Source organism: Miscanthus floridulus, chromosome 5, assembly GCF_019320115.1.
Source record: "Miscanthus floridulus cultivar M001 chromosome 5, ASM1932011v1, whole genome shotgun sequence".
Classification (NCBI taxonomy): Eukaryota; Viridiplantae; Streptophyta; class Magnoliopsida; order Poales; family Poaceae; genus Miscanthus; species Miscanthus floridulus.
Genome location: NC_089584.1, coordinates 144,911,780 through 144,937,407, shown reverse-complemented (window position 1 = coordinate 144,937,407; position 25,628 = coordinate 144,911,780). Strand labels below are relative to the sequence as shown.

General features: G+C 46.9%; 1 protein-coding gene and 1 pseudogene across 1 annotated transcript; both read left to right on the top strand.

Moving 5' to 3' along the window:
• The first annotated feature begins 1,064 nt into the window (after positions 1-1,064).
• On the top strand, positions 1,065-2,287 carry LOC136453984 (glutathione S-transferase 3-like). The gene is made up of 3 exons (XM_066454536.1): positions 1,065-1,325; positions 1,421-1,469; positions 1,697-2,287. The coding sequence occupies exons 1-3, from the start codon at positions 1,176-1,178 to the stop codon at positions 2,152-2,154; spliced, it is 657 nt and encodes a 218-aa protein (XP_066310633.1). The 5' UTR covers positions 1,065-1,175; the 3' UTR covers positions 2,155-2,287.
• Positions 2,288-2,735: 448 nt separating this feature from the next.
• LOC136453983 (uncharacterized) lies at positions 2,736-3,577 on the top strand (annotated as a pseudogene).
• Positions 3,578-25,628: the final 22,051 nt, after the last annotated feature.

Below are 25,628 nucleotides of genomic sequence, written 5' to 3'. Positions count from 1 at the left end.
CGGAACGTATATTATATACACATAGCTAAAAGAAGGAAGGAACACGAGTTATGCATGATGAGCTTGGCAGGGACCAAGCAAAAACAAAAAGAGACCCAGACCTCATTTAGATTGCGAAAAAATTTCAAACCGATGAATAGTACCACTTTTGTCTTATTTGGCAAATATTGTCCAATCGTGGACCAACTAGGATCAAAAGATTCATATCGTGATTTCCAATTAAACTGTGTAATTAGTTATTTTTTTTACCTACATTTAATACTCCATACAAACGGCTAAAAATTAATGTGATAGAGAGAAAATGAAAAAACTTAAAATTTAGATGGCATCTAAACAAGGCCCCCAAGATCCATTTGCACCTCGACCAGAGAGACGTTTCAACGACCAGAAACGACGAATCAGGCCCCTGCTGCAGGCTGCGTCATCCGCATCCGGCTTCCCAACGACCCCGATCCAATCCGGTTCCTCGGGCCGGCCCGCTGGTCGGGCACACGCGGCTCGTCGCTTCTCCCCACGTCCGGCATTTTTTTCCTGCCGACACGACGCGTCCGTCATCCATGATTCCACGCCCGTAACGCCTTGTACCTACCGATCTACTCTATGATAAAAACGGATAGGATAGGAATGGATTGATATTACATTTATTTTTCTATTTCTATTTGGATTTGTATTTAAATACAGATAATATCAATCATATCTGTTATGATATGATTAAATATCAACATTATAAATATACGATTGAAGTATTCGAATACAGATATGATATCGGATGTTGAATATCCGGACACAGATCTTCACCCCTGCACCCCAGCCAGCAGCAGGTCATAATCGTTCATCGAGTTCAAAAAAAAAAAAAATCCATGTCTCCATTTTCGCGGTGAGAACAGGAATTTGCGCCATTTTATTATGGCGGTGGACGGTGGTGGTGGCGCAATTAAAAAATATGGCGGCTGCCACCGTCGCCCCGGCGTTCCCCGATCCCGAGTGATTGGCGCGCCCCGCTGGCCGCTGGCCGCTGGCCCCGCCCATCTCCCCACCCGTCTTCTTCATCGACTGCTATAAAGAACGGGAGGGCAAGTTGCAGTGTGGACGCGTGCGTGAGGGAGACTGACCGACCGACTTGTGTGAGAAGAAAGAAGCAAGCAGCAGCGAAGGAAGGCAACCAACAGGAGGAGATGGCGCCGCTGAAGCTGTACGGGATGCCGCTGTCCCCCAACGTGGTGCGCGTGGCCACCGTGCTCAACGAGAAGGGCCTCGACTTCGAGATCATCCCCGTCGACCTCACCACCGGCGCCCACAAGCAGCCCGACTTCCTCGCCCTCAACGTGCGTCTCTCCCCCACTTCCGGCTTCCGTTCCGCTACTAGTTTCGCTTGCTGCGCGTGCCTCTCGCTCATCATTTTGCTTGTTGTTCCAAACAGCCCTTCGGCCAGATCCCGGCTCTCGTCGACGGAGACGAAGTCCTCTACGGTAAACTCTCCATTCACCCCTCTGTTCTTATCTTACTGACATAACTCCTCGTAGCCTGTTGATTATAGTTTTGAATTGAATAACGAGATCCAGATCTAGGAACAAGATTAGATCCCTGTTTTTTTTTTTTTTTTGTTTTTCCAAACTAAACCTTATTCCAGTTGACCACTTGGACTTCGTCTGTCTGAAAACAAAAAAAAAAAATATCTCCGGATGTCTGATTGCAGAGTCCCGTGCCATCAACCGGTACATCGCGACCAAGTACGCGTCGTCGGGCGCGGCCCTGCTCCCCGCGACACCGTCGGCGAAGCTGGAGGTGTGGCTGGAGGTGGAGTCGCACCACTTCTACCCGAACGCGTCGCCGCTGGTGTTCCAGCTCGTCTTCAGGCCGCTCTTTGGCGGGTCCCCGGACCCGGTGGTGGTGGACAAGCACGCGCACGAGCTCGCCAAGGTGCTCGACGTCTACGAGGCGCACCTCGCGCAGAACAAGTACCTCGCCGGGGACCAGTTCACGCTCGCCGACGCCAACCACGCGTCCTACCTGCTCTACCTCACCAAGACCCCCAAGGCCGGGCTCGTGAACGACCGCCCCCATGTGAAGGCCTGGTGGGAGGACATCGCCGCCCGCCCCGCGTTCCAGAAGACCGCCGCCGCCCTCCCCTTGCCCCCGCCGCCCTCCGCTTGAGTTGACCTTGCACTGGGTCGCCGGTCGCGGACGCGTCCAAGTTTGAATAAAAAGGCCGCCTCTTGCTGCGCCATTGTGTGAATCAAATTCAAATCAAATAAACACTGTAGTGGTTTTCATGTGTGTTCATTCACTGCTTGCTTCGTTGTGTGAAGAGCACGGTGGGGGTGTGTTAGAATTGACTTCTTTGATCCTTGGATATTTCTACTAGTGCTTCCGTTGTTGCTTTCTCGGTAAAATCGATACGTATTTTTTTGGAACTTGGATTGGATGAACGCGTTTTCTTGCCTAATCCCTTTTTTCCTGAGGGACGTGATTGTTGATTGAACCAAAAAAAAAACAGAGAGAAAACGAAAAGCGAACTGCGTTGGCCAATGTGATAGGGCCACATCGCCGGGCCCGTTGCGAGCCGGAGGACTCCCCTGTTGGGCTGTAGTCAGTGGCGCATGGCGATTAAGCCCATGAAGTTGTTATCATAGGCCCAGGGTCCAACTGCTCCAGACCCGCATCAATCAACCCAGCAAAACGTTGCTGCCCTCCAAGCCGGCCCCCGAGCCGCGAGATGCGAGCCCACAAGGCCACAACTAGCATCGGCCTCGTAATCAGCCTGCGACTCCCCGAGCCCCAATTCTCGGGAGCGGCAGTGTTTTGGAGAAACTTTCCCCGGCGTGCCTGGGATTCCTGTGCTCCCACTGAATCTTCAGTGTGAGATCTCTCAATATCTCCCCAAGCAAACCAGCTCCTCATTGCTCTAAGTCCCAACGCAATTCGGGCTGGTTAAAGGGCAAACATTGGTTTAGCTTCTCGGCCTTGGTTGCGACTTCGGGATTTGGGAGTGGTAGCACCGTTTGGTAAGCTGCTCAGTTTGGGGATGGCCGAGTCTAACTCGGGACTGCAGCAATCTGTAAGGGAAAGGGACGGTGACCTCGATGTTTTGCTCCAGCACTTGGAGATAAAGAGAGGATGAAGAACAAGATATTGTTTTAGAGAAGAAGATCTGGAGGAGTTAAAAGCAGAGGCGCGATGGACAGCTTTGGCAAAGATTTGTTCCTCAAAAACCTTCAATCATGCTGCTTTCATTGTGAATATGAACTATGCGTGGAGCTTGGCAAAAGATGTTAGCTTTAAGGCCATAGAGGAAAACTTGCTTCTACTTAAGTTTACTTGCCTAGGAGATTGGCGCAAGGTGATGGATGAGGGCCCTTGGATTTTTAGGGGGCATGCTATTCTCTTGGAAGAATACGATGGGATTACAAAGCCCTCCAAAGTGAGATTCAAATATCTGGCAACTTGGGTTCGAATTTATGATTTGCCAATAGGATTTAGAACGAAGAAAATAGGGCACCAATTGGGAAATAAAATAGGTGATTTTTTGAAGGTGGATCTGGATGATAACATTAATCAGTGACGAAGCCAGCGGTGGGGCTAGCCCCCCCTACCGATCCTGAGCACGTGGAGTTTCCCTAAGCCTTTTCTTAAAATTTTATGCATACATGTATTAGGTAGGAGGGGCTAAGATTAAGAGAAGATAAAAAAGCCTCTATTCTTTTGTTCAGCCCCTCCTAAATTTTTTCTGGCTTCGTCACTGATATTAATGGGTGGAGAGACTTACGTATCAGAGTTAAGCTACATGTGGAGAAACCTCTTACCAGGATTGTCTATGTTTCGTTAGGAGTTGGAAAACGAGAGGCCTTTCGTTGAAGTATGAGAAGCTCCCCAGATTCTGTGCTGTGTGTGGTCTTTATTACAAAATATCTTGATGATCTCAACTAACTGGATTGACTGAGGACAATAAAACAACCAAGTTAACAAGAATCAAGCAACCGGCTTCCAAATGGATACCTCTGCCTGAAGCTTTCTTGAAGTTTAATGTTGATGGCGAAGGGGACTGTTGGAGTGGTGCGTCGGGATACTGCAGGGAATTATGTTGCTACAACTGCTATGGTCATTGATGGTTTAACTGATCCGTCATCTTTGGAAGCTCTGGCTTGTAATGAAGCAACTTAATTCATTGGCCGTGGACATGGGTGTGCGCAAGTGTGTAATAGCTTCAGATTGCTTGGAAATGATTATGAATCTTCAGAAACAAAATTTGTGTGCTTATTCCACAATCTTGAAGGAAATTAAAGCCAGGGGCACTTTGTTTCAGAAAGTCATTTTTAAGCACGAAGGTAGACAATCAAATCGTGAGGCCCATGCTCTTGCTAAAAGTGTTTGTAAATTGGCACCATGGAGATATGTATGGCTTCTTGGGCGTCCAAAAATTTTACATGTACCTTAAAACATTATGAATTAATAAGAGTCTACCTCGATTACAGCCTCCTCAAAACACAAAACCTGAAAACCTGATAGTCTACACTTGAAATTAACTAATACTTTACAAATGACAATGTTAGCTAGTTTATTTAGTACTCCCCTTTCCAAATTATAGTTCAAAATTATAAGACGTTTTGACGTTTTTCTAGATACATTACTTTTACTTTGCGTCTAGACATATACAATGTATATCTAAGTACATTGAAAAACCTATGAAAATAGAAATATCAAAAAGTCTCATAATTTGGAACGAAAGAGGTGATTTCACTGATTTCACGTGACTTGAAAAGAGACACCAAAAAAGTCAGGAAGGAGTAGATGATTTCACGTGACTATAGACACCACATGTTAGGTGGTGCCAACTAGCGTTTGTCACATCGATGTATGACGATATGACAGAGAGAAAGATCGCAGAAGAATTCAATGAGTGTACTAACGCTAAGAAGAAGAGGAGAGACCGGGCCGCGGGGGAAGATGATGGATGTCACTATTTCTTAATGCCCGGAACCTTTACGTCGTTGTCCGACGTGTGATCTCCACACCGCCCTTGAAGGAGTCCTCCATGCTCGACGATGCTGACGTAGCGTCAAGGTGGTCATGGACACCCATCGTCCCCGAAGGAAGCAGGGTGAGTTTGATGCCTTCCATGTGCTTGTCGTTGGAGTGTGCAATGAATACCGGCCCAGCTTCGTTGTCAATGGAGAGCTTGTCGTTGTCATTGGAGTATGCTTGAGGGAAGAATGAAAACGACAAAGACTGTTGGACCCGGCCGTTTTGTAGCCTCAGCGGATGCTAGAGAACTTGCATATATAGTTGCATTGCTAGCTGCTGATCGATCTTGGCAGGAGGAGATTGATGAATGTGTACAATCGATTGGCAAGGGAAGATTGAGGAACGTGAACACCCATCATCAACGAAGGAAAGGAAAAATTGTTCCCATGGGCGACCAAGACCGTGGGCGCGCATCCGACGTTCGCGGAGCTCTTCGAGCGAGGGGTCGCCTCTGTCGAGGGCGAGGTCCGCTGCAAGCACTGCGACGCCAGCAAAACCATCTCCTACGAGATTAAGCTGTCCGGCTTCATCGTTCGCAATGTGGACGCCATGAATGACCTCGTGCCATCGGAGTGGATGTACCCGGCGCTACCAGACTGCGACAAGTGCGGGCAGAAGAACAACTTGTGCCTCGTGATTGCGCCCAAGCACGAATGGAGGATCAACTGGATGTTTTTGCTACTCCGCCAAACACTGGGGCTCTACATGCTAGGGCAGCTGAAGAACTTCTATGCCGTACCAGGCTGCACCGCACCGCCGCCAAGGATAAAACGGACTTCGCGGGAGCGGATGACGAGACTATTACTAATGAACCTTCATCGACACCTCTGGCTCGAGTAGATCGGATTGAACTCGAACTCGAACCTCCTGCATTCACCTCCGTGCTCCATGCCTCCTCCCTCGCGCCTAGATCCAGAATTCCGGATTCGATAATAATGACTACGGGCAGCGAACGTGAATTGCTGTCCCTCTGTAACGACCTGCTCGCTGCCATCTTCATCCACTCGCTGCCATCTTCGTCCTATCCTAACCCTCGTTTACCTAGGGCGCATCTATATGCTCTACCTGCTTTCCACCTTGTCATCATTGGACCGGACTCCTAGCTTACAGTGCATCCATTCCACTCGCCACGTTCCCGACGGTTTGAGCCCGATGAGGAGGCGCTCCACCTTGTGGCTGACTTCTAAAAGCTATATTGCTAAAAACTAGATTATACATAAAAGTTGAGTTGTGATTGAAATTTAAAGGACAATATAAAATTAAATAATGGATGACCCTAATTTCCTAAATTGATGACCCCAAATTCATGATCATGTCACTAAAAACGGAAATCTATGAATGATTTATGTGCATGGTTTAAAAGGCGTCGCCTAGTCGTCCAGGCGAGGAAAGTTGCTGGGCGTCGGGCTCGCCTGGACTTCCACGCGTAAGGCGTCCGCCTTGACGTACTAGGCGTCCACCTTGCTCGATTAGGCGTCTGGTCGTCGCCAAGGCGCCCGCGGCGGATCCTTTAACTCGCGAAATCAGGGGGGGGGGCGCGGAAAGAAGCGATGCGCGCCAGCGCGCGGGAAGAAATCGCTCCCGTGTCGGGCCTTCCCGCCTTTTCGCTGCTGCGTGTAGGAACAAATTGAGAGGGAGAGATAAAGCGCAGGAGGTAAATTAGAGAGATGGAGGGTAATTAGATTTAGAAACCAAAGGCCCGCCGCTCCGCCCCTTCCTGACACGGCGATTCCCACCTGCGCGGCGTCAAATCCTCGCGGAGCGCGGCATAGCCGGCGGCCCCCGCACATCTCCGTTGGTCGCCCCCCTCCTGCAGCAACCGGATCCCGCCGTTCGCAGCTCGATTGAAGCCTGCCGGTCGCCAAATTGACTGGAGACCAGCCGTCCACCATCTGCTCTCCATCAGGCACTAGGACGGGGCTCCGATTTGCTTTACCGTCGGCCCCCAGCTCCGACCTGCTCACCTGCCTTCCCGCTAGGCACCTGCAAGCTGAGGTAGTGCCTCTCCTCTCTGTTTCCCTCCCTTCCTCTGTTACTTAAAGAGTCGATTGTGCCTGACTGCTTGTGGTTGGATTGCATAAAAAACAGAGCACGTCACATGGTGTTGTCTGCTTCTTGCTTGGATACTTGTGGTTTGTTTTATAGATGCAGATTGGAGTGGTCCACTCGTAGAGTCGTAGTTTTTTTTGGTTAGAACATCTAGGGCTGTGTATTATATGCTGATTGCTCTATTTTATATGCTAATTGCTCTATTTTATATGCTAATTGCTCCGATTTATGTGCTAAAGTGACTTGATTTATGCTAATTTCTACACCTTTATCCCATATTATACTGCTACTTTCCGCTAGTGTTTGCTTTAGGATGTACTGTAGTGTCCTTTGCTCTTTGTTGAACTGCTCGTTAGCCTATATAAACTATACAGAGCATTAACCATGCTATGTGCTTGGGTTCTTTGCCTTTTTATGCAGGAGAAGCACAATGGCAAGTCCACCTTCCGCTGCTAGCGAGTATGATCCCAAGAATGATCCAACCCGGAAGCCACAAAAGACCAAGGATCCAGGGTGGAAGTACGCCTACTGGCCAAACCTTAGCAACAAGGATGAGGTAGCATGCACCTTGTGTGGTGGGAGTGTTCATGGAGGGATAAAAAGGTTGAAGCAACATTTAGCAGGTGGCTTTGGAGATGCAAAAAAATTGTCCTAAAGTGAGCACTGAAATTAGATTAACTTCCTAGTGAACAGCCCGGAGGGGACATACTTCTTAGAGTCAGTTGATGCATCAAGTGAAGTACATGATGCTAAGATGCTTGCTGATATGCTAGAGGAAAGAATTGATTACATTGGAAAAGACAAGGTTGTCCAAGTTGTTACAGATAATGGTGCTAACTTCAAGGCAGCAGGCAAGCTTTTGATGGAAAGGATTCCTACAATATTTTGGAGTCCATGTGTTGCATACTGTTTGGATCTCATGCTAGAGGAGATTGAGAACTTGCCAGCATTCAAGAAATATATTGCACGTGCAAGGCGTGTTACAACTTTCATCTATAGGCATGGGAGGATCCTTCATGCCATGAGGAAGAAGACAGGTGGGGCTGATCTTGTGAGACCTGCAGCAACTCGTTTTGCAACTTCCTTTCTTACTTTGAAGAGTTTGTACAAGCACAAGGAAGCTTTGAAGGCTTTATTTCATAATGAACAGTGGATTGGGAATAAATTGGCAAAAACCAAAGCAGGTCTAGATGTGCATGCCATTGTGTTCTCTACAGAGTTCTGGAACAAAGTTGAAGATTGCCTTAGAGCTTCAGCCCCACTTCTCATTGTGCTTAGGGTGATTGATGGAGATGAGAAGCCAGCAATGCCAAAGGTTCAAGCATTAATGAACCATGCAAAAGAGAAGATCAATCTGAGCTTTGACATACCATCCAAGAAAAAGTTGCTTGACAAGATCATGGAGATAATTGAGCGAAGGTGGGAGAAACAAATGGATCATCCACTCTATGGGGCTGCATTGTTTTTGAACCCAGGGATGCGCCATCCTCTCATAAGAAAAAATGATGATGCAACTGTTGGATAGCTAAGAGGTTGCTTTCTTGATGTACTTGCAAGAATGGTGGAGGATAAGGAAACTAGAGACAAGATCAATGCTCAAGCCATGGATTATGAATTTCTTTGAGGAGATGTTTTTTCAAACAAAATGGCCAAGCAAAACCTTGAGTCTTTGAGCCCTCATAAGTGTTGTGTTCTTCTCTTTTAATGTCATCAAGTGTACATTACAGCAATTTAATTCCAGCAAGCTAGCATTTTTTAATCCCAGCTCCTAACATATGATGCATTTGTTGTTCTAGATGATTGGTGGCGTTCATATGGTGGCCGTGCTATTGAGATACAAAGGTTTGATAAGCGTGTGGTCAGTCTTTGTGCTTCATCATCTGGTTGTGAGCGCAATTGGAGCACCTTTGAATTTGTGAGTTTTTTTCCCATCTGTCATCTCCTTGCTGTTCTTACCAATATTTCAGCAAGCATTTTATTCATCTTTTTGGTGTATTGTATTTCTTATTTTGTAGATCCACACAAAGAAAAGGAACCGGTTGTTGCATAAGAGGTTAAATTCTATTGTCTTTGTTTCCTACAACCGGAAGATGAAAACTAGGTTCTAGAAATTGAGGCAGAAGAAAGGTAAAGGCTTTGATTCTTTGGTTGTTGAGGAGTTTGATTGGGACAATGAGTGGGCTGACTCACTGCATGTGCCCCCTCATGGTGCTCGTGGCTGTGAGTGTGACCTTACATGGGACCTTGTTGATGAAGCTATTGGAGCATCAGAGTTACTTCGTGGCAGAAATTTACCAAGAACAACCCACAACAAGCGTGCTAGAAATTCTGCACCTATTGGGGTTCAGGAGGAGCTGGGTTTAGAAAATGAGGATGAAGAAAATCAAGATCCCTATGATGACGCAGGTGTGACAGATTGAGGATGATCCTTGTGATGCCAATGGTAGTAGAGGAGATGAGGAGGCAGCCAACATCATTGGAGAGTTTGATGATGGCTATTAAGAGGAGGGATTTCATACTTCCTATGTTGCTATTTCATATATGATGCGCACTAGCAGCGCTACTAATTAAGTCATACCATTAGAGACTAGTTTTTGGCTACTGAGACATTTCAGATTTGCTCTTTTGCTACTTCATATTGTGCACTAGTAGACTAGTACTCTAGTAGCACTACTTATCATCCTTATTATGGTCTAAAACTATGTATGTTTGCTAAGAATTGGTAATATTAAGGTCTGATTTGCTTCTGAATTTTAGCGCCATTATATATTATGATATTCTTATGGCGTTGCCTAGGCGTCCTCCTTGCTCGCATAGGCGTCCGGAAGGGGGTCGCTCGCCTTGCCTCGCCTTAACACCTTTTAAACCATGATTCCGATAGACAAACTACTACAGAAACTGGAAAGATTAAAGGATAGAAATGACCACCCAAAAAACTGACACCAGTCTGTATGTTAAACCATTCACAAGTGATCGGTGGTAACAATTGTTGTAGCATGTTGGATAAGTTATGCAGTCAGAACTTAGAAACATTAAACTGGAATTGCAAATCATAAGGCTACCTTTTCCCTCTGAGCACTGACTAATTGTGCAAGAGCCCTTTCAAATTCATCCATGCGAAGGCATACCCTTTTAACTTCATTCATCAGAAGGCGTATTTCAGCCTCTGCAGCTTGATTCTTATCTGGCTATCCTTAGCCATGCTTCGCTGCTTCAATTCAACCATCCGCCTTGCTCGCGTAGGCGTCCAGAAGGGGTGGCTCGCCTCGCCTTAACGCCTTTTAAAACATGTTTATGTGTTATAATCATGTGAATTATGATGATGCTTTCGAGGGAGCCTGATTGCGGTTGTGACAGTGAACGATTTACATTGCTGATAAGGATCAAATGACAACGATTTTTCTTATTAACATTGCACATTTTTTTGCATATAGTGTTGGTTTGCAACGGGAGAGTGAGTGGGAGAGTGAGAGAGAGAGATGGAGTGGAAAAAGAGGAAGAGAGTGAGTGATGGACCAAGCCCTCTCGCACCTTCTATCCCCTTTTTATAGGGGAGGTGGGATGTGGATTTTTCCATTTTCTTCTCTGGTGGGGCTAGCAATTACAGATAGGTCGTTACAAATTACATTCGGACCTTAAATACTCACAAATAGGCCCTTGGGCTTAGTAACTAGGCCCATTAGATCGGAGAAGTTTATAACAAGAAAATGACGATTTGGACTTTGAGAATGTCAAATGGCTTGGGCTGGTTGGCACAACTTTGCATGGGAGGCTATTGAAAATAGGCCAGACTAGTTTTCAATAATGAATTGGATTTTTTTGCAGGGTTCCCCCAAATTTGATCCTTTTTTTATCTCTTTTGTCTGCACGTGATTTTCTAGTTCTATCTTCGACCCCCTGATCATATTTTGACGGCCAACATGAGGAATGTGAGATAGGGTGAGAGCACCAATCACGTCGTGCCACTTCGAGAGATGCAATGAAAGGATTGGTGCTCCTTAAGCGTGTCCTAGAGCGTGCCTGTGTGGTGCGTCCACACGACACTCTCAGATTTTCACATTAGTGACACGGTTAGATAGTCAGTGTGACGCACAAAAAACTCATCACTTATATTGCGTCTGTAATGTGGAAGAGTCTCTGATCACTTGTTTTTAGTGACACATTTTATTTTCTAGTCATGGGCGATAACTAATCAACGAAGCGTATTATTTACCCGCGTCACTAGTGTAATTCTAGTGACGCATTTCAATTCCGAGTCGCTGATTTAGGCGTCTCCTTTGTGCTGTCTTGCCATAGTGCGATATAGGGAAGAGGGATATAATAACAAGAGACCACCTACCATATTGCCATATGGGGCGCACACCGTCACATCATACGAAACCACTGTTGAATGAAAGCCAGCCAGTTGTAACGTGCGGCTTATCCGATGGTTAGTTTAGGGTGCACCATATCTTGATTTGTGTTTTGAGAGGAAAATCAAACCATCAAGATGATAGTTGTGGGAGGCCAAATCACCCCCCCCCCCCCCCCCCCCCCCCCCCCCCCCCAATATACTACAAACAGATATATAATTGGTGCGTGAACGCATGAATGTATGCATTCATTCACGTGTACGTTACACTATGTTAACACCACAGAATATCCATTCGCATCGATGCATCTTCGCTGCACGAGGGGACGCACAGACACTATTGTAGCCGAAGCCTGCTATGTGCTATGCTTTGCTATATACCCAGGTACATGGAGCATCTCGTCACATGCATATGCATGGCCGGGTCTGGCGAGCTAGAGAGACGATAAGCGATAAGGATTCGATCGGTGATTTTGATCTCTCGCTCCGATCCGTCGCTTGTCTTAGAAAATGTAACCTCATATATCGTCTCGGCCGGGGCGGATCGATCCATCCACCACCTTTGTTATTCGCATGGAAATTCGTCCATATAATATATCCTCATCGCTGGGTTGGGTTGGGTATATATGTGACGATGGGGATATAGATAGATAGATGCATATTCTTTCACATATGACATATCGGTCCTTGTCATCAATCATCACTGCGCTGAGCCTAGCTAGAAGGCTACAGTCGTGCTGTTGTGACTGTGAATTCGTGATTTGGCAATTGACGGACTGGCGCTGGCCCGGTACGGTCTTTTCGCTGTACCGCTACCAACATAATGGTGTCATATGCTCCGTTCGTTCTTGAAAAAAAATCAATTCAAGAGTTGTCCTAAGCAAAACATTTCTTACATATATGTGGATTTTATAGGAAAAAATATAAATATTTATGATACCAAATAAGCATACTATGAAACTATAGTTTATGATATATCTAATGACACTAATTTCGTGTTATAAATCTTGACGCTCTTTTCTATAAATTTGGTCAAACTTTTGGACAATTATAGAAATTGATTTATTGAAGGATGGATGGAGTATGTCCAAGTAGATCTCGAGCGGTATCCTTAATAGCGGAGGCGGTGAGGCCAAAGCCTGTGCTCCGTAGGCGGACGAGGGAGGTGGAAGGTTGCTTTGTCAATGGGTGCCCGCCCCGCTCAAAAATAAGGTGTGTATCCAACCACCACCAAGCAGATCGATCTCGTAGCCAAGCACCTTCCAGCCGCTTGTTAGTCCATTGCCACGAGCAGGGTCTTGCCGCTAACGAACTCACACTATGACTCGATGAGGATGGTCGCCTCAACAACCTCTGACATTATCGATGATCTGCTCAGAGCTAGAGGTGGAGTGCCAAAGGTCGTCATGTAGGCACCAGACGCACCACCCTCATGTGTGACCCTCTAGTCAAGAGCCACGGAGGCATATAGCATCAGGGCATGGAGTGGTTTGGTGCTCGTTTGGAGTTAGCCCATATTATTTGACAAGTTTAAGGATCTAGATGGCATCTTAATTAGGAAGTGCGGGGATATTAAAAATGCTATTTTTTAAAGATTTAGATTAGAGGCTGTATTCGAGAACGGGGAGTACCTAAATAAACACTCCAACACGACACGAGGACAGGTTTGACTGTAGCACCATATCGGGCTGTCCTGTCGTAGTGGTACCAGCCTGTCAGAGCGGCATATGGTAGAGTACGTACGTGTGAGCTGTGACGTGCTAATAATTCCAGCGAGATCATGCATGCATGTCCTCCTCCGTCCAGCCAGGGAGAGGGCTCGCGGCGACCGGTCGCGGCCGTAGACGACGCGCGCATGAGACGCAAGGACGAGCCGACGGGATCGGACGAGGACCAGCGGCACCGCGCTCTGCTCCGGTCCGGGTCCGGCCAGGCCTACCTATACCTATAGTCTATCGATGGTGAGTGGTGACCACGTCCGGTCCGGCCACTGCGCCGCGATTAAATTCGGCGACGGCGACTGGTCGAGGGGCGGGCCGTCCTGCCTGCGCTTGCGCTTGCTGCGCGTCCGCGCGGCCACAGGCCACAGCGCACAGCAGGCTCCAGCCAGAGCCAGCAGCGCGCCATGAGCCGGCCGGCCAGTAGGTACAGCTGTCACGTCAGCGAGGGCGCGGTCACCCGGACCCGGCCGGGGACGGGATGCATGATATGATCGATACCAAGGACGACCTCCGATCCGCCGCCGGCGCCACGTTCCGGAGCGTGGCCCGCGCGGCCGAGATCGCCATCTATCATCCGCGCGCAGCACAGCGTGCCATCAATGCTCGCTCTAGCATACGCGGTCGCGGTCGCGGTCGTCGTCAATCGATCGCAATCCACCGGCCGGGCTGGCCGCTGACACACGCTCTCTCCAGCTCCGTCCTTGACGCCGACGCCGGCGGGCGCGCTGTCTTCGTCCCAGTCGTCGAGATCGGGGCCGGGGTGGTTGGGTGCACACTGACACTGCCACACGGCAGAGCGTAGCGTGCTGTACGTGCGCGGCATGCATGAATCGATGAGGCCTGGCCGTGCGCGGGCGTATAACGTCACGGCGCGCGTGTGCGTGCCACACAATTCGATCGATCGCGATTTGCATGGGTGGGGAGCGTAGGGCCACATATGCATGTACCACCGCTCTGGGATGTGGAAGCTAGGAAAGAAAGAGAAATGCCTCCCTCCTTTTATGGAAACAGTACACACACTATTTATGGTTGACTTCTTTTGTTCTAAATTAAATACCCCCTCCGCCCAAGAAAAAATGCAACTATGACATTCATGTCGGTCAAACTAATTCAAGTTTAACAAATTTTATAGTAAATAATATTAATGTTTATATCTTCAAATAAATTTATTATGAAAATATATCCTATAATGAATTCAATGATACTTATTTTGTATCATGAATGTTAGTACATTTTTATACAAATTTAGTGAAAGTTCAAACTGCTTAACTTCTTGAAAAACGATAATTATATTCTTTTGTGGATGGAGGGAGTAAAATGTATAAAAAAATTAGAACCAAATAAGAAGTCTAGCAAAAAAGCCTGACTTTGTTTCTCACTAATTAGTTAGTTAGTTTGTTAACTTAGCTTAATTTTCAAGTAAAACATAGTTTTAAAGGACATGCATGTATATATCATTAATTTTGGCTACAAACTACGTGATTCATTTTGGGCAGGATAAAGTTTAAAAGGTAGTCCAGTATGGCTAAGTTTGAGCAATATAGAATACCTTAGGGCCTCTTTGGAGCTTCTGGCTTTATTGCTACAGTACCAAGAAGTTAAAGTCGATTAACCAAAAAAAAAAATAATGGCTTCACCAGCTTCTAGTTGTTGGAGAGGAGGAGAGAGAAAAGGGGCTTCCTCCGCCTCGACGACTACTGCACCCAAAGCTTCCTCCACCTCGGTGGCTTCACGACTCCTATGCCCCGACGACCTCGTAGCCCCCGGAGTACCGATGGCCTTGATGGCAATGGTCCACCATGGTTCGACGCCGCTCCTCCGCCACGGTCCAACGGCGATGCTCCAGCTTTGACGACACCCCCTGCTTGTGCTCATGTTTTTTTTTATGCCTCACCTCTTCGAGTACAAGTTGTAGTATCTGAACGTACACACCAACTCACACAACCACACACACACAAACTCACACACACCCACACTAGTGTGCACGCTAGTGCCTATACCTACACGAAGAGGCTGCACGTGGTTGAGAGATATCCGAAGTCCACCAGGCTTCGCACGTGACAGGCACGTCACACTTACCATTGTGGCACATCCACGCATGAGACTGGAGATACACAATACCTGCAAATTTATTTAACGGGGAAAAACCCCGTGGGTGCGAGACAGGAAATTCAGCTCCCCGGGGGATCGAGCTCCGGTCGGCAAGCACCAGCACCTAGTTACTCGCCACTCGAGCTAGGCTCGGTCTGCTGTGCTCATGTTGTTTGTTCACTGCACTTGGAGGAGGGGTATTTTCGCCTGGACCCGCAAGCACCAAGGATGGAGCTGGGAAAAGCTGTTTTTTGGGGGTTTCTCGCCTCTTGACGCACGAAGTGGCGTCTCCCTATACCTGTCCATGTAGCCCGAGGCACGACGACACGACACGAAGCCCGTTTTTTAGCCCGACACAAGCACGGTCTGGCCCGGTGACGTGCGGGCTCGGGCTGGCCTGGCCCGAGGGAGCAGGCCGTGCCTGGGCCGCTGCTCAGGCCCGTGGGCTGGCCCGGCACGGCCCGCCCTGCATCGGTCGGCCCGGCAGTGGCCCGGCCTCCCCCACCCCCCTCCTCACTCCTCCTCCCCTCCTCGCGGCCCGGCACGGCCGACCCAGTGTCCCCACCTCCCCCCACCTCATATGGCCCCGCGGCCCGCGCAGCCGCAGCCCCACGCTGGCACGCTTCCACCCTCGGCTGAACCCTAACTCCCTTCTGGCCTTCCCCTCCCCCTCCCTGCCGCCACCTCCCATTCCCTGCACCGTAGACCGCACACGCACGAACGCAACATGACTTCGTACATGCGCGGCGTGGACGTGGCCTTCTCCTTCCCCGCTGTTCACCTGCATCTCTGCCCTACAGCTACCCGCCTCCTCCTCGCGCACAAACTATAGAACGCCACGATAGCCATCCGCGACCTACCTCGGGCTCCTCTCCTCCCGTCCCTCCACGAGGCCGCGCCTTGGGAGCGAGCGCAGGTGTGCTCGAGATCCACCCTGCCGACCGCCGACTGCCTCGAGCTCCTACTTCCCCGCGGCTCACCGAAGTCCCACCCACCTCCACCGACGGTGGCCACCTCCTCCTCACCGCCACGCGCTGCTGCTCCTCCATATGCCTCCTCTGCGTGGATCCAACCTTGTTCTTCGCGGATCCTGGCCTCCTCATCGCTCATCCTTCGTGGATCCGGCCTCCTCATTGCTCATCCTCCGCAGATGGAAAGGTCACGTCGTCCATGGCCTTCCAAAGCAATGACGGCAGCCTGGCTGCACTGGCCTCCCCCCTCTCTCTCTCTGTCGGTGTAGTGGGCCTTGGACCGGCCCGGCACGCTGGATTAGCCATGCTTCTCGGGTCGGCCGGGCACGAAAAATGGCCCAGCAGGCCATGCCTGGGCCATCGACCAGGCACGAAGCCCATGGCGGCACGGCCCACAGGGCACGTCAGTGCCTTGTCGGCCCGACCCCTATCGGGTCGTGCTGTTGGACATCTATACGTCTCGCTCACCCGTTTGGCTGTGGCGTCGTTGAGAAACAACTTTAGAAGCTGAGTGAGAATCGCTACCAAACAAGCCCAAAGAGTGAGAGTGAGGGACCGTATAGCAAGGGGCAAAGATGATTGAGGGACGAACGGGAGGTGAGAGAGTGAGAGATGAGAGAAATAAATTTCTGATCTTTATTACTTCCCTGGGTCCTAAAACAAGTGTTGTTCTCGCTTCTCGAGTAGTGAAATGCTATTAACTTTGACAAAATATATACAATAAAATATTAATATTTATAATTTATAACTAGTTAGTTTATTAAGGCCTTATTTAAATTAAGGGTGTAAAGTTTTGGGTGTCATATCGAGTGTCATATGGGTTTGTCGTGTGGGGTATTCGGATACTAATAAAAAAACAAATTATAGAATCCATCAGTTATCTGCGAGACGAATTTATTAAGCCTAATTAACCCATCATTAGAGCATGTGTGTACTGTAGCACCACTTTGTCAAATCATAGACTAATTAAGCTTAAAAGATTCGCTTAACAAATTAGTTGCAAACTTTGTAATTAGCTATTTTTAGTCTATATTTAATACTCCATGTATGTGTCCAAATATTCGATGGGATATGAAGTAAACTTTAGGGGAGAAACTAAACAAGACCTAAATCTATTTTCGTAATAAATTTATTTAGAGATATAAAAATTGCTAATATTTTCTACAAACCTAGTTAAATTTAAAAAAGTTTGAGCAGCACAGATATCAAAGTAACACTTAGGGCGCGTTTAGTTCCCAAATTTTTTTGGATTTGGGTACTGTTGGGCCACTGTAGCACTTTTCATTTGTATTTGGTAATTAGTATCTAATTATGGACTAATTAGGTTCAAAAGTTTCGTCTCGCGATTTCTCATCTAACTATACAATTAGTTTTGTTTTTCGTCTACATTTAGTACTGCATGTGTTGTAAGATTCGATATGACACTTTGGGTTGAAAATTTTGGGATCTAAACAGGGCCTTATTTTTGGAACGGGGTGAGTATTAGACGTAGAATATGGATTTAGAGATATAAGATATCGGTGGCAGAGCTAGATAGGGGTCCATGTGGTCCATGGACCATCTTTTAATTTTGGCCAAAGACTACTACCCAATACTAATTTTAGCAGATGCAGCTTCGGGACTCACTAGATAGGTGATGTATGCGAGTGTTCGTCTTGCTGGCCGCCTAATAGTCAAGACGTTTAACTGCACGAGTCCCAACGAACTAAGTTCACAACGTCCACGTCACCCTTCGTCTTAGAGCAAGGCTAATAATACAGTCGGTTTGTTGGCTGTAAGATTACTTGCAACCTTCTTTCAGCCCACTCATATAGTAGTTAGCTCTTTACAGTTAATATATAGTCCACTTGTTTCTCTCACAAACTTTCTTGGTTCTTGTATCCAAACCGGCTGTACAGCCCGCTTCTCATCTTCTCTCCTCTCCTCTCTCCTCCACCTCAGCATTTAGTCGGCTTATAGCATGCTACTATACTTGCTCTTAGTCGTCACGGCAGCAGCAGAGACGAGCAGTGCTGCAGCAGCATTAAGGTCGTAGGCATAGGGTATGCATCGATCTGTGACCAGTTACCCTATGTATTTGTGTTTCCCTTATTTCTTGTTCTCATCTCTTTAGATTTTCTATTTAACTTTAGTTTAAACATTTTAGTGCGTCATTGGAATGGTAAATTAAAGCCTTGCACAACTCACTTGTAGATTTGTTGAATATAATTAAAGAGGAGTGGAGATATATTACAGTTCCTTTTCAAAAACATGCATAAAAAAGAAGGTCGAATTGTTTCAAGGGCCTAAAAAGCAACATATAATAAATACTTGCCTATTGATGATACATTATAGCGGTTAAAAAAACTATTTTGCAATGGACCACCCGGATTTTTTTAATTTTAACACTTTTTTAAAACTAATTTTAAATCTAATACTGTCGTTTTTTAAAACTAACACTTTTTGCCGCACCTATTGCCCTGGCGCGGCCAAATGCATGTGCCACGCCATGCATGGTGACGCGGCAGCGGGCTGACGTGGTGACGACCGGAATCACGACCGGTGATGTGGCTGGGCTCTGTCGCGCCACCGATCTTGGCGCGGCAGAGCCGAATAAAACCCCAGCCACCTGATCCGTCCCGCTGCCCCAGCAGCAAGGCCGCCTGGCCGCCATGCCCGCGTCCGCCCGCGCCAGCCCTCCGCCGAGCACGCCGGCCGTCGCGCCACGAAGGCCGACAGCCCACCCCTGCCTGGCCCTCCGTTGCCGCCTCCCTCCCCTCCCTTCCATTCCCCGGTCGCCTCCCTCTCTCCTCGTTCTCGTTCAAGGTAATGACACACATTTTATTTTTGTTTGAATGGTGGATAGGATATTATGAATGAGAGTTAAGGTTAGGAGAAAAATTATGTTTGAAAACTATGGGCTGCGGTTTAAAGGAAGATATTAGTTTGATTTTGTCAATATTAAGGTTAATTATTTAGTTAGAAGTATGTTTACCATGTATATTTTTGTTGCTATAAGTGTTGGTTATATTATTTTAGTTGCATTGCAAATGATTATATTTTACATTAATTTGTGTTGTTTTGATTGATGTTTAATTTAAACCGTTTTATTAGATGGAAGACATGTTTTGGGAGCAGTTATGGCGAAAACGGGGTCGTCCTAGAGAATTGTACCCCGACGAGTCTAGCAAAGATGCCCCCGTCCCCACTGAACTTCCTGTCTCTAATTGTGACTGTGGTCGTCTGGGCGACGTATTTCAATCGAGACATCTGGACACAGCAGTTCGTTGCTTCTATACGTACAGTCGTTTTAATGTAAATAATTATGTCCGTATATTTTTCTTCTTTATTTGTATTACTAGGTTACTAATTTTGTTGAATTTTTGTTGTGTAGACTCATGAGAGGTGTTTTTTCTTTCAGTGGGTCGATGGTGCAGACAAGTTTAACCCTAGGTACCTCCTTTTCAACGATTGGTGGAGAGGACGATATCCACGAGAGCACTTCGAGCGGTGTGTTCCACCTCCCCCTAACCCCCCTCCAATGATGGTTAAGGAGAAGCACTTAGCCACAGTTAGACTACTCGATGAACCACCTCTGTGCCATTGCGGAGACCGAACCGTGATAAACCCTAATAATACGTTAGAGTTTGTGTGTCTAAACAAGCATGAAGTAAGTGCAAAGTGTATGTGTTGAAATATTAAGCTATATGTGTTATGTACTAATGTCACGTCATTTAGGTGTATTCAATGGCGAAGTGTTGTTTTAAGGAGTGGTTGAAAGGTTCTAATGGCTAGAGGGGGGTGAATAGCCTAATAAAAATTTCTACAACAACACTTAACCAAATGGTTAGACAATTAAGAGGCGAAGCGAGTGTTGCGCTAGCCTACTCAAAATGCAAGCCACCTACCACAATTCTAGTTTAGATAGTGTCAATTCACACAAGAGCAATGATACTACTCTATGTTAGTGTGCTCTCAAAGGCTAACTAAAGAGCCACACCAACCAAGCATACAAGCTCTCACTACTAGCTACACTAAAGAGCTTGTCAACTAGTTTGCGGTAAAGTAAAGAGAGTGATCAAGAGGGTTATACCGCTGTGTAGATGAATGAACCAATCAATCACGAAGATGAATAACAATGATGACCAATCACCTTGGAATCAATGATGAAGACAATGATTTTTACCGAGGTTCACTTGCTTGCCGGCAAGCTAGTCCTCGTTGTGGCGATTCACTCACTTGGAGGTTCACGCGCTAATTGGCTTCACACGCCAAACCCTCAATAGGGTGCCGTACAACCAACACAAGATGAGGATCACACAAGCCATGAGCAATCCACTAGAGTACCTTTTGGCGCTCCACCGGGGAAAGGTCAAGAACCCCTCACAATCACCACGATCGGAGCCGGAGACAATCACCACCTCCGCTCGACGATCCTCGCTACTCCAAGCCGTCTAGGTGGTGGCAACCACCAAGAGTAACAAGCGAAACCCGCAGCGAAACACGATCACTAAGTGCCTCTAGATGCAATCACTCAAGCAATGCACTTGGATCACTCCTAATCTCACTATGATGATGAATCAATGATGTAGATAAGTGGGAGGGCTTTGGCTTAGCTCACAAGGTTGCTATGTCAATGAAAATGGCCAAAGATGTGAGCCACAGCCGGCCATGGGGCTATAAATAGAGCCCCAATCAAATAGAGCCGTTATACCCCTTCACTGGGCAAAACGCGCTCTGACCGGACGCTCTGGTCATACTGACCGGACGCTGGCCCTCAGCGTCCGGTCGCCCGATGGACGCCACGTGTCATCGCCTTCAAACGTTGTTCGTCAGATTCCAACGGTTATGACGCTGATCGGACGCTCCGGTCAAAACTGACCGGACGCTGAAGCCCCAGCGTCCGATCGTTTCCAGTAAGCTCCCCGAGGCATGTTTTTCCGACCGGACGCGTCCGGTCCACCTTGACCGGACGCAGCTAGCGTCCGGTGCTCAACCCTAGCCTACTGTGCCGTCTGACAGCTCGACCGGACGCAGCCTTTCAGCGTTCGGTCGCTGAGTGACCCAGCGTCCGGTCAGTAGACCGACGCCAGCATCAATTCGATCAACTCCATTTCAACTCTAACTTCTTCACCCTTGCTCCAATGTGCCAATCACCAAGAATTTTACATCCGGCGTAATAGAAAATAGACATTTCATTTTTCCAAAAGCGCCGAATCCCACCTCGCAAGCTCGGCGGGAGGGAGAGAGGGACCCAAACCCATCTCAACCCTGCAAACACCTTGTGCACATGTGTTAGCATATTTTCACAAATGTTATCAAGGGTGTTAGCACTCCACTAGATCCTAAATGCATATGCAATGAGTTAGAGCATCTAGTGACACTTTGATAACCGCATTCAGATACGAGTTTCACCCCTCTTAATAGTACGGCTATCAAACCTAAATGTGATCACACTCTTTAAGTGTCTTGATCACCAAAACAAAATAGCTCCTATGATTTATACCTTTGCCTTGAGCTTTTTGTTTTTCTCTTTCTTCTCTTCAAGTTTAAGCCCTTGATCATCTCCATGCTATCACCATTGTCATGTTATGATCTTCATTTGCTTCTCTACTTGAAGTGTGCTACCTATCTCATGATCACTTGATGAACTAGGTTAGCACTTAGGGTTTCATCAATTCACCAAAACCAAACTAGAGCTTTCAGTGGTTTTATGGTCCTAAGAACAAATAGCTCGAAGAACCTCCAAAAGCAAAGCAAAAGAAGAAAGAAAGATTAATTTACAAAGCACCGCCAGTCAAGTGCGAATGTGGTGTCAAATCCAACTACGGTCTAGTCCCTTCGGAGCTTGGAATAGGCCAATATTATGGCCATATGATTGACTCTGATGAGGTTGGTTATTTTTATGGTAACCATGAAATCGTATTTTGTTTCTTTTGCTAAGACATATATGATATAATTTTTCGTTTGAACAGAGCACTAGGAAATGCAGGTGGGAATGTTATGATGGTCAAGCTAAGTTCTTCGATAAACTGAAGGGGAAGCAAGTAATTGTACGAAAGAGAGGATATGGACCTGATTACGTTAACCTTTTCGTTAAGCATCACAAAGACAAGATGTGTGAGTTTGCTAGACAACACGATATTTATAACTCGATCGACGTTGGGCTTGACAAATGGGGATTGAAGAGATGAATGACGTTAGAGGAGGAAAGGGCAAGAAAGGAGGCAAGGGAGGAGACAAGAGTACAGATACAGGTCTTGAACGAGCATGTTGTTGCATTATGTGTCAGTGAGTGCTCGAAAGCCTTTTTGGTTGTCTGATTTTAAATGTAATATAATCACGTTGCTAATTGATTGCATTTTATACATGAAGGGATTAGATGTAGCAAGGAACATGCTGCAGAGGTGGCTCATGCAAGGTACGAGGAAAAGAAGTTAGATGAGCATAGAAAGCGAGTTGGTCGCACCGTTGAATCACCGATTATGTTGTTTGATGAGGGGGACGAGGATGAGGACGACACTACCAGACTCAGCAAGCTCATCGCTCTAGTAGAGGTGGACTTGAAGGTGGAGGAGGCTGAAGATGACACTGTTAGACTGAGTAAGCTCATCGCTCTAGCAGAGGTGAACTTGCAGGCAGACGAGGCTGAGGACGACACTACCAAACTGAGCGAGCTCATCGCTCTAGCAGAGGCAGGCTTGCAGGCGGAGGAGGATGACGACACGTTCTTCACTCAGGCCGTAGAGGCCATAGGCGGAGGCCGCTTACTACAAGTGAAAGGTAGATCATGGCAATACAGGCGAGCCTAGCCACAACAACAGGGTTCTAGTTGAGGATTGGTACTCGGACGACGAGTTTCTTACTCAGTATGTTTCTGACTAAGGGTTTTTGATTGGCCGTCTGTTAGTTCCATGCTTTATTAATGATCAATGTAGCTATGTAGTAGAAATTCTATTGTGTTGTCTTATATTCCATTTGAACTATTGATGTATTGTACCCATGTATTATGTACTCGGATTACCCATGATCGATCTTAAGTGATCACATCTATTTGTATCATGCGTTGAGAATTTCTAAAATGAACGTAATCGTGTTAAATTATCTCGAATACAGCGCTGTAGCCCATTGGTTCAGTCGCGCCATAGCCTAGGCTTTGTCGTGCCATAGTCCATAGCGCGTCAGTGCCGCGCCATATACCATGATGCGGTAGTGACGTGGCTAGACAACGGCTAGACTCAATTGAGTTGTTGTCGGTGCTGTAATAAACTTCAAGTGATGCCTTCACCGTGCGCAAGTTAAAACCAATATGAAGCAAATAAATGGCCGACAAGTTGCCACATAACATTTTTATTGGTTTATGAGTCTGCAAGTTTTCGACGATAATATTCGTTCGACATAAGTTCGACGTAATAAACTAAGTCCTAAGAATGTAAGGATCCCTCAAACGCCTCTTGGAAACCTCATCGTCCGGTGGAAGAAGGGGGTCATCGTACTCCACCTCAAGAAGGGGGTACAACTGGTGCGGCGTGGTAGGGGCCATCCTTTTATAAATTGATAAACAAAGGGTTAGAGTATTCAAATTAACAATATTCAGATTAACATTATGTAGGATTGCAAAATTTAAACTACTTGTTATGCAATACAAACCTGCTGCCCTCGTCTTCTATGCCTGCTAGCCTTGTGACCAGATTGTTTGCAAACAGAGCAAAGATTCCTGCCATGGGTCTCGTTGAAGATCCCCCCACTGTACATGTCTTCGTCGTTCCCTCTCATAGCGTCTATGTCCCTCTTGAATCGCTTCTTCTTTCTCCTATCCTTCCCTACCTTTATTAGATCGAGATGCGACACATAGTCATAGCCATTATAAGGTGGTCACTGTGTCGGATCAAGGTATGGCTCGAGGCTCATCTCCCAAATAGTAACAGTGTTCGAACGGAAGATAGAAGGGTGACATATATGGTGGATCCTCATAGTTGTACCCATGAACCCTACAGGTCGTGATCATATGAGAGCAAGGGGCATGCATGATCTGAGGGATATTGCAACTGCACTCTACCTTTTCAAGATCAACTCGGTAGTTTCGTCCACTATAACATTTACCGCCCAAGCTTGTGCTATCCTTGTTCCGTACACTAAAGATATGGCGACGGGGTCCATACGGCTCGGTGGTGTGCTGCTTGGTCAATTCCTCGACGTCCTTCCAATATTCAGCTCTAGCCTTTCCAAAATGCCCCTGCTCGGCTATATTCCTCTACACAAGTTCCCACCTCTTCATAAAATATTCATTGCACTTATGAAAGGAGAACTCAACAATTCTAGACATAGGCAACGATCGAACTCCGATGAATACACGATTGAAGGACTCTAAGGACTTAGTGGTCATGATGTCATACCTAAACCCTCCTCATCATATGCTAATGCCCACTGAGCCTTCTGTTCTATCTGCACCTCTAACCAGGCCTTTCTCGCTACATTTATCATCTTGTCTAGTTCTCACTTTATCTCCTTGAACTGGTGCTCTGTACGTACACAACATAGAGCCTTTACCTTGTCACATACCTCCAGCTTCCGCTGATGCTACCAGAAATTAGCGGCAAAGTGTCTCATGCACCATCTATGTACTAGAGGCGGGAACCCATCTATATGCTCAGCTGTAGCATTAAGAAGCCCTACATGACGGTTCAAGATCAAACATATAGTGCGAGTTGGGTTAAGCACTTGCACACGTAGAAGCCGCATGAACCATGACCACTGATTCATTATTCTCTCTCTTTGCCAAAGCAAAAGCCATGGGTACTATCTAGGTCCTCATGATCAACTAACTGACAGCCCATCATCAATGTGCCCCTATACTTTCCTATCAGGAAAGTGCCATCAACAAGTACGACTAGCCGACAAAATTGGAATGCATGTTCTGTTTGCGTGAAAGACCAGAAACACACGATAGAGGACATGCCTCAATGGGTCCCAAAAACACATCCCTCCAGTGTCCACAAACCATTTCAAGCCAAAGTTGTAGTAATACATTGCACATAAGATATGGGGCATCCTGTTGTACGCTTCCTCCCAACTACCCCATCGAATCACCAGAGCAATTTACTTAGCATGCCAAGCCTTTCTGTATGTCACATCGTACTTAACAAATCCAGATATGGACTATTGTAAAGAAGACACCGAGATGTCGTTATTGTCATCAACGAGCCCCAATATACAATGGGCAAGGTAACGTGTAGTGAGTTGCGATGATTTTCCCTTCCCCCTATTGTCTAGGCAAGTGTGGGGTTCGACAACTTTAGTTATCCTCCACTTGCCTTCACTCTGTCTCTTTCGTGTATTTAACCTCCACATACAACCATTTTTGCATATCACGTGGTACCTCAACTCCTGGTCCAAATGAGTGATGATGTACAGCCTATGGTGGTACACAGCATAGTCCTAAAG

Bases quoted from the DNA above. Each gene is read 5' to 3' on its own strand.
- LOC136453984 (XM_066454536.1), top strand. From the start codon at position 1,176: ATGGCGCCGCTGAAGCTGTACGGGATGCCGCTGTCCCCCAACGTGGTG. The intron at 1,326-1,420 runs GTGCGTCTCTCC...TGTTCCAAACAG, and splicing joins CCGACTTCCTCGCCCTCAAC to CCCTTCGGCCAGATCCCGGC. The intron at 1,470-1,696 runs GTAAACTCTCCA...GTCTGATTGCAG, and splicing joins CGGAGACGAAGTCCTCTACG to AGTCCCGTGCCATCAACCGG.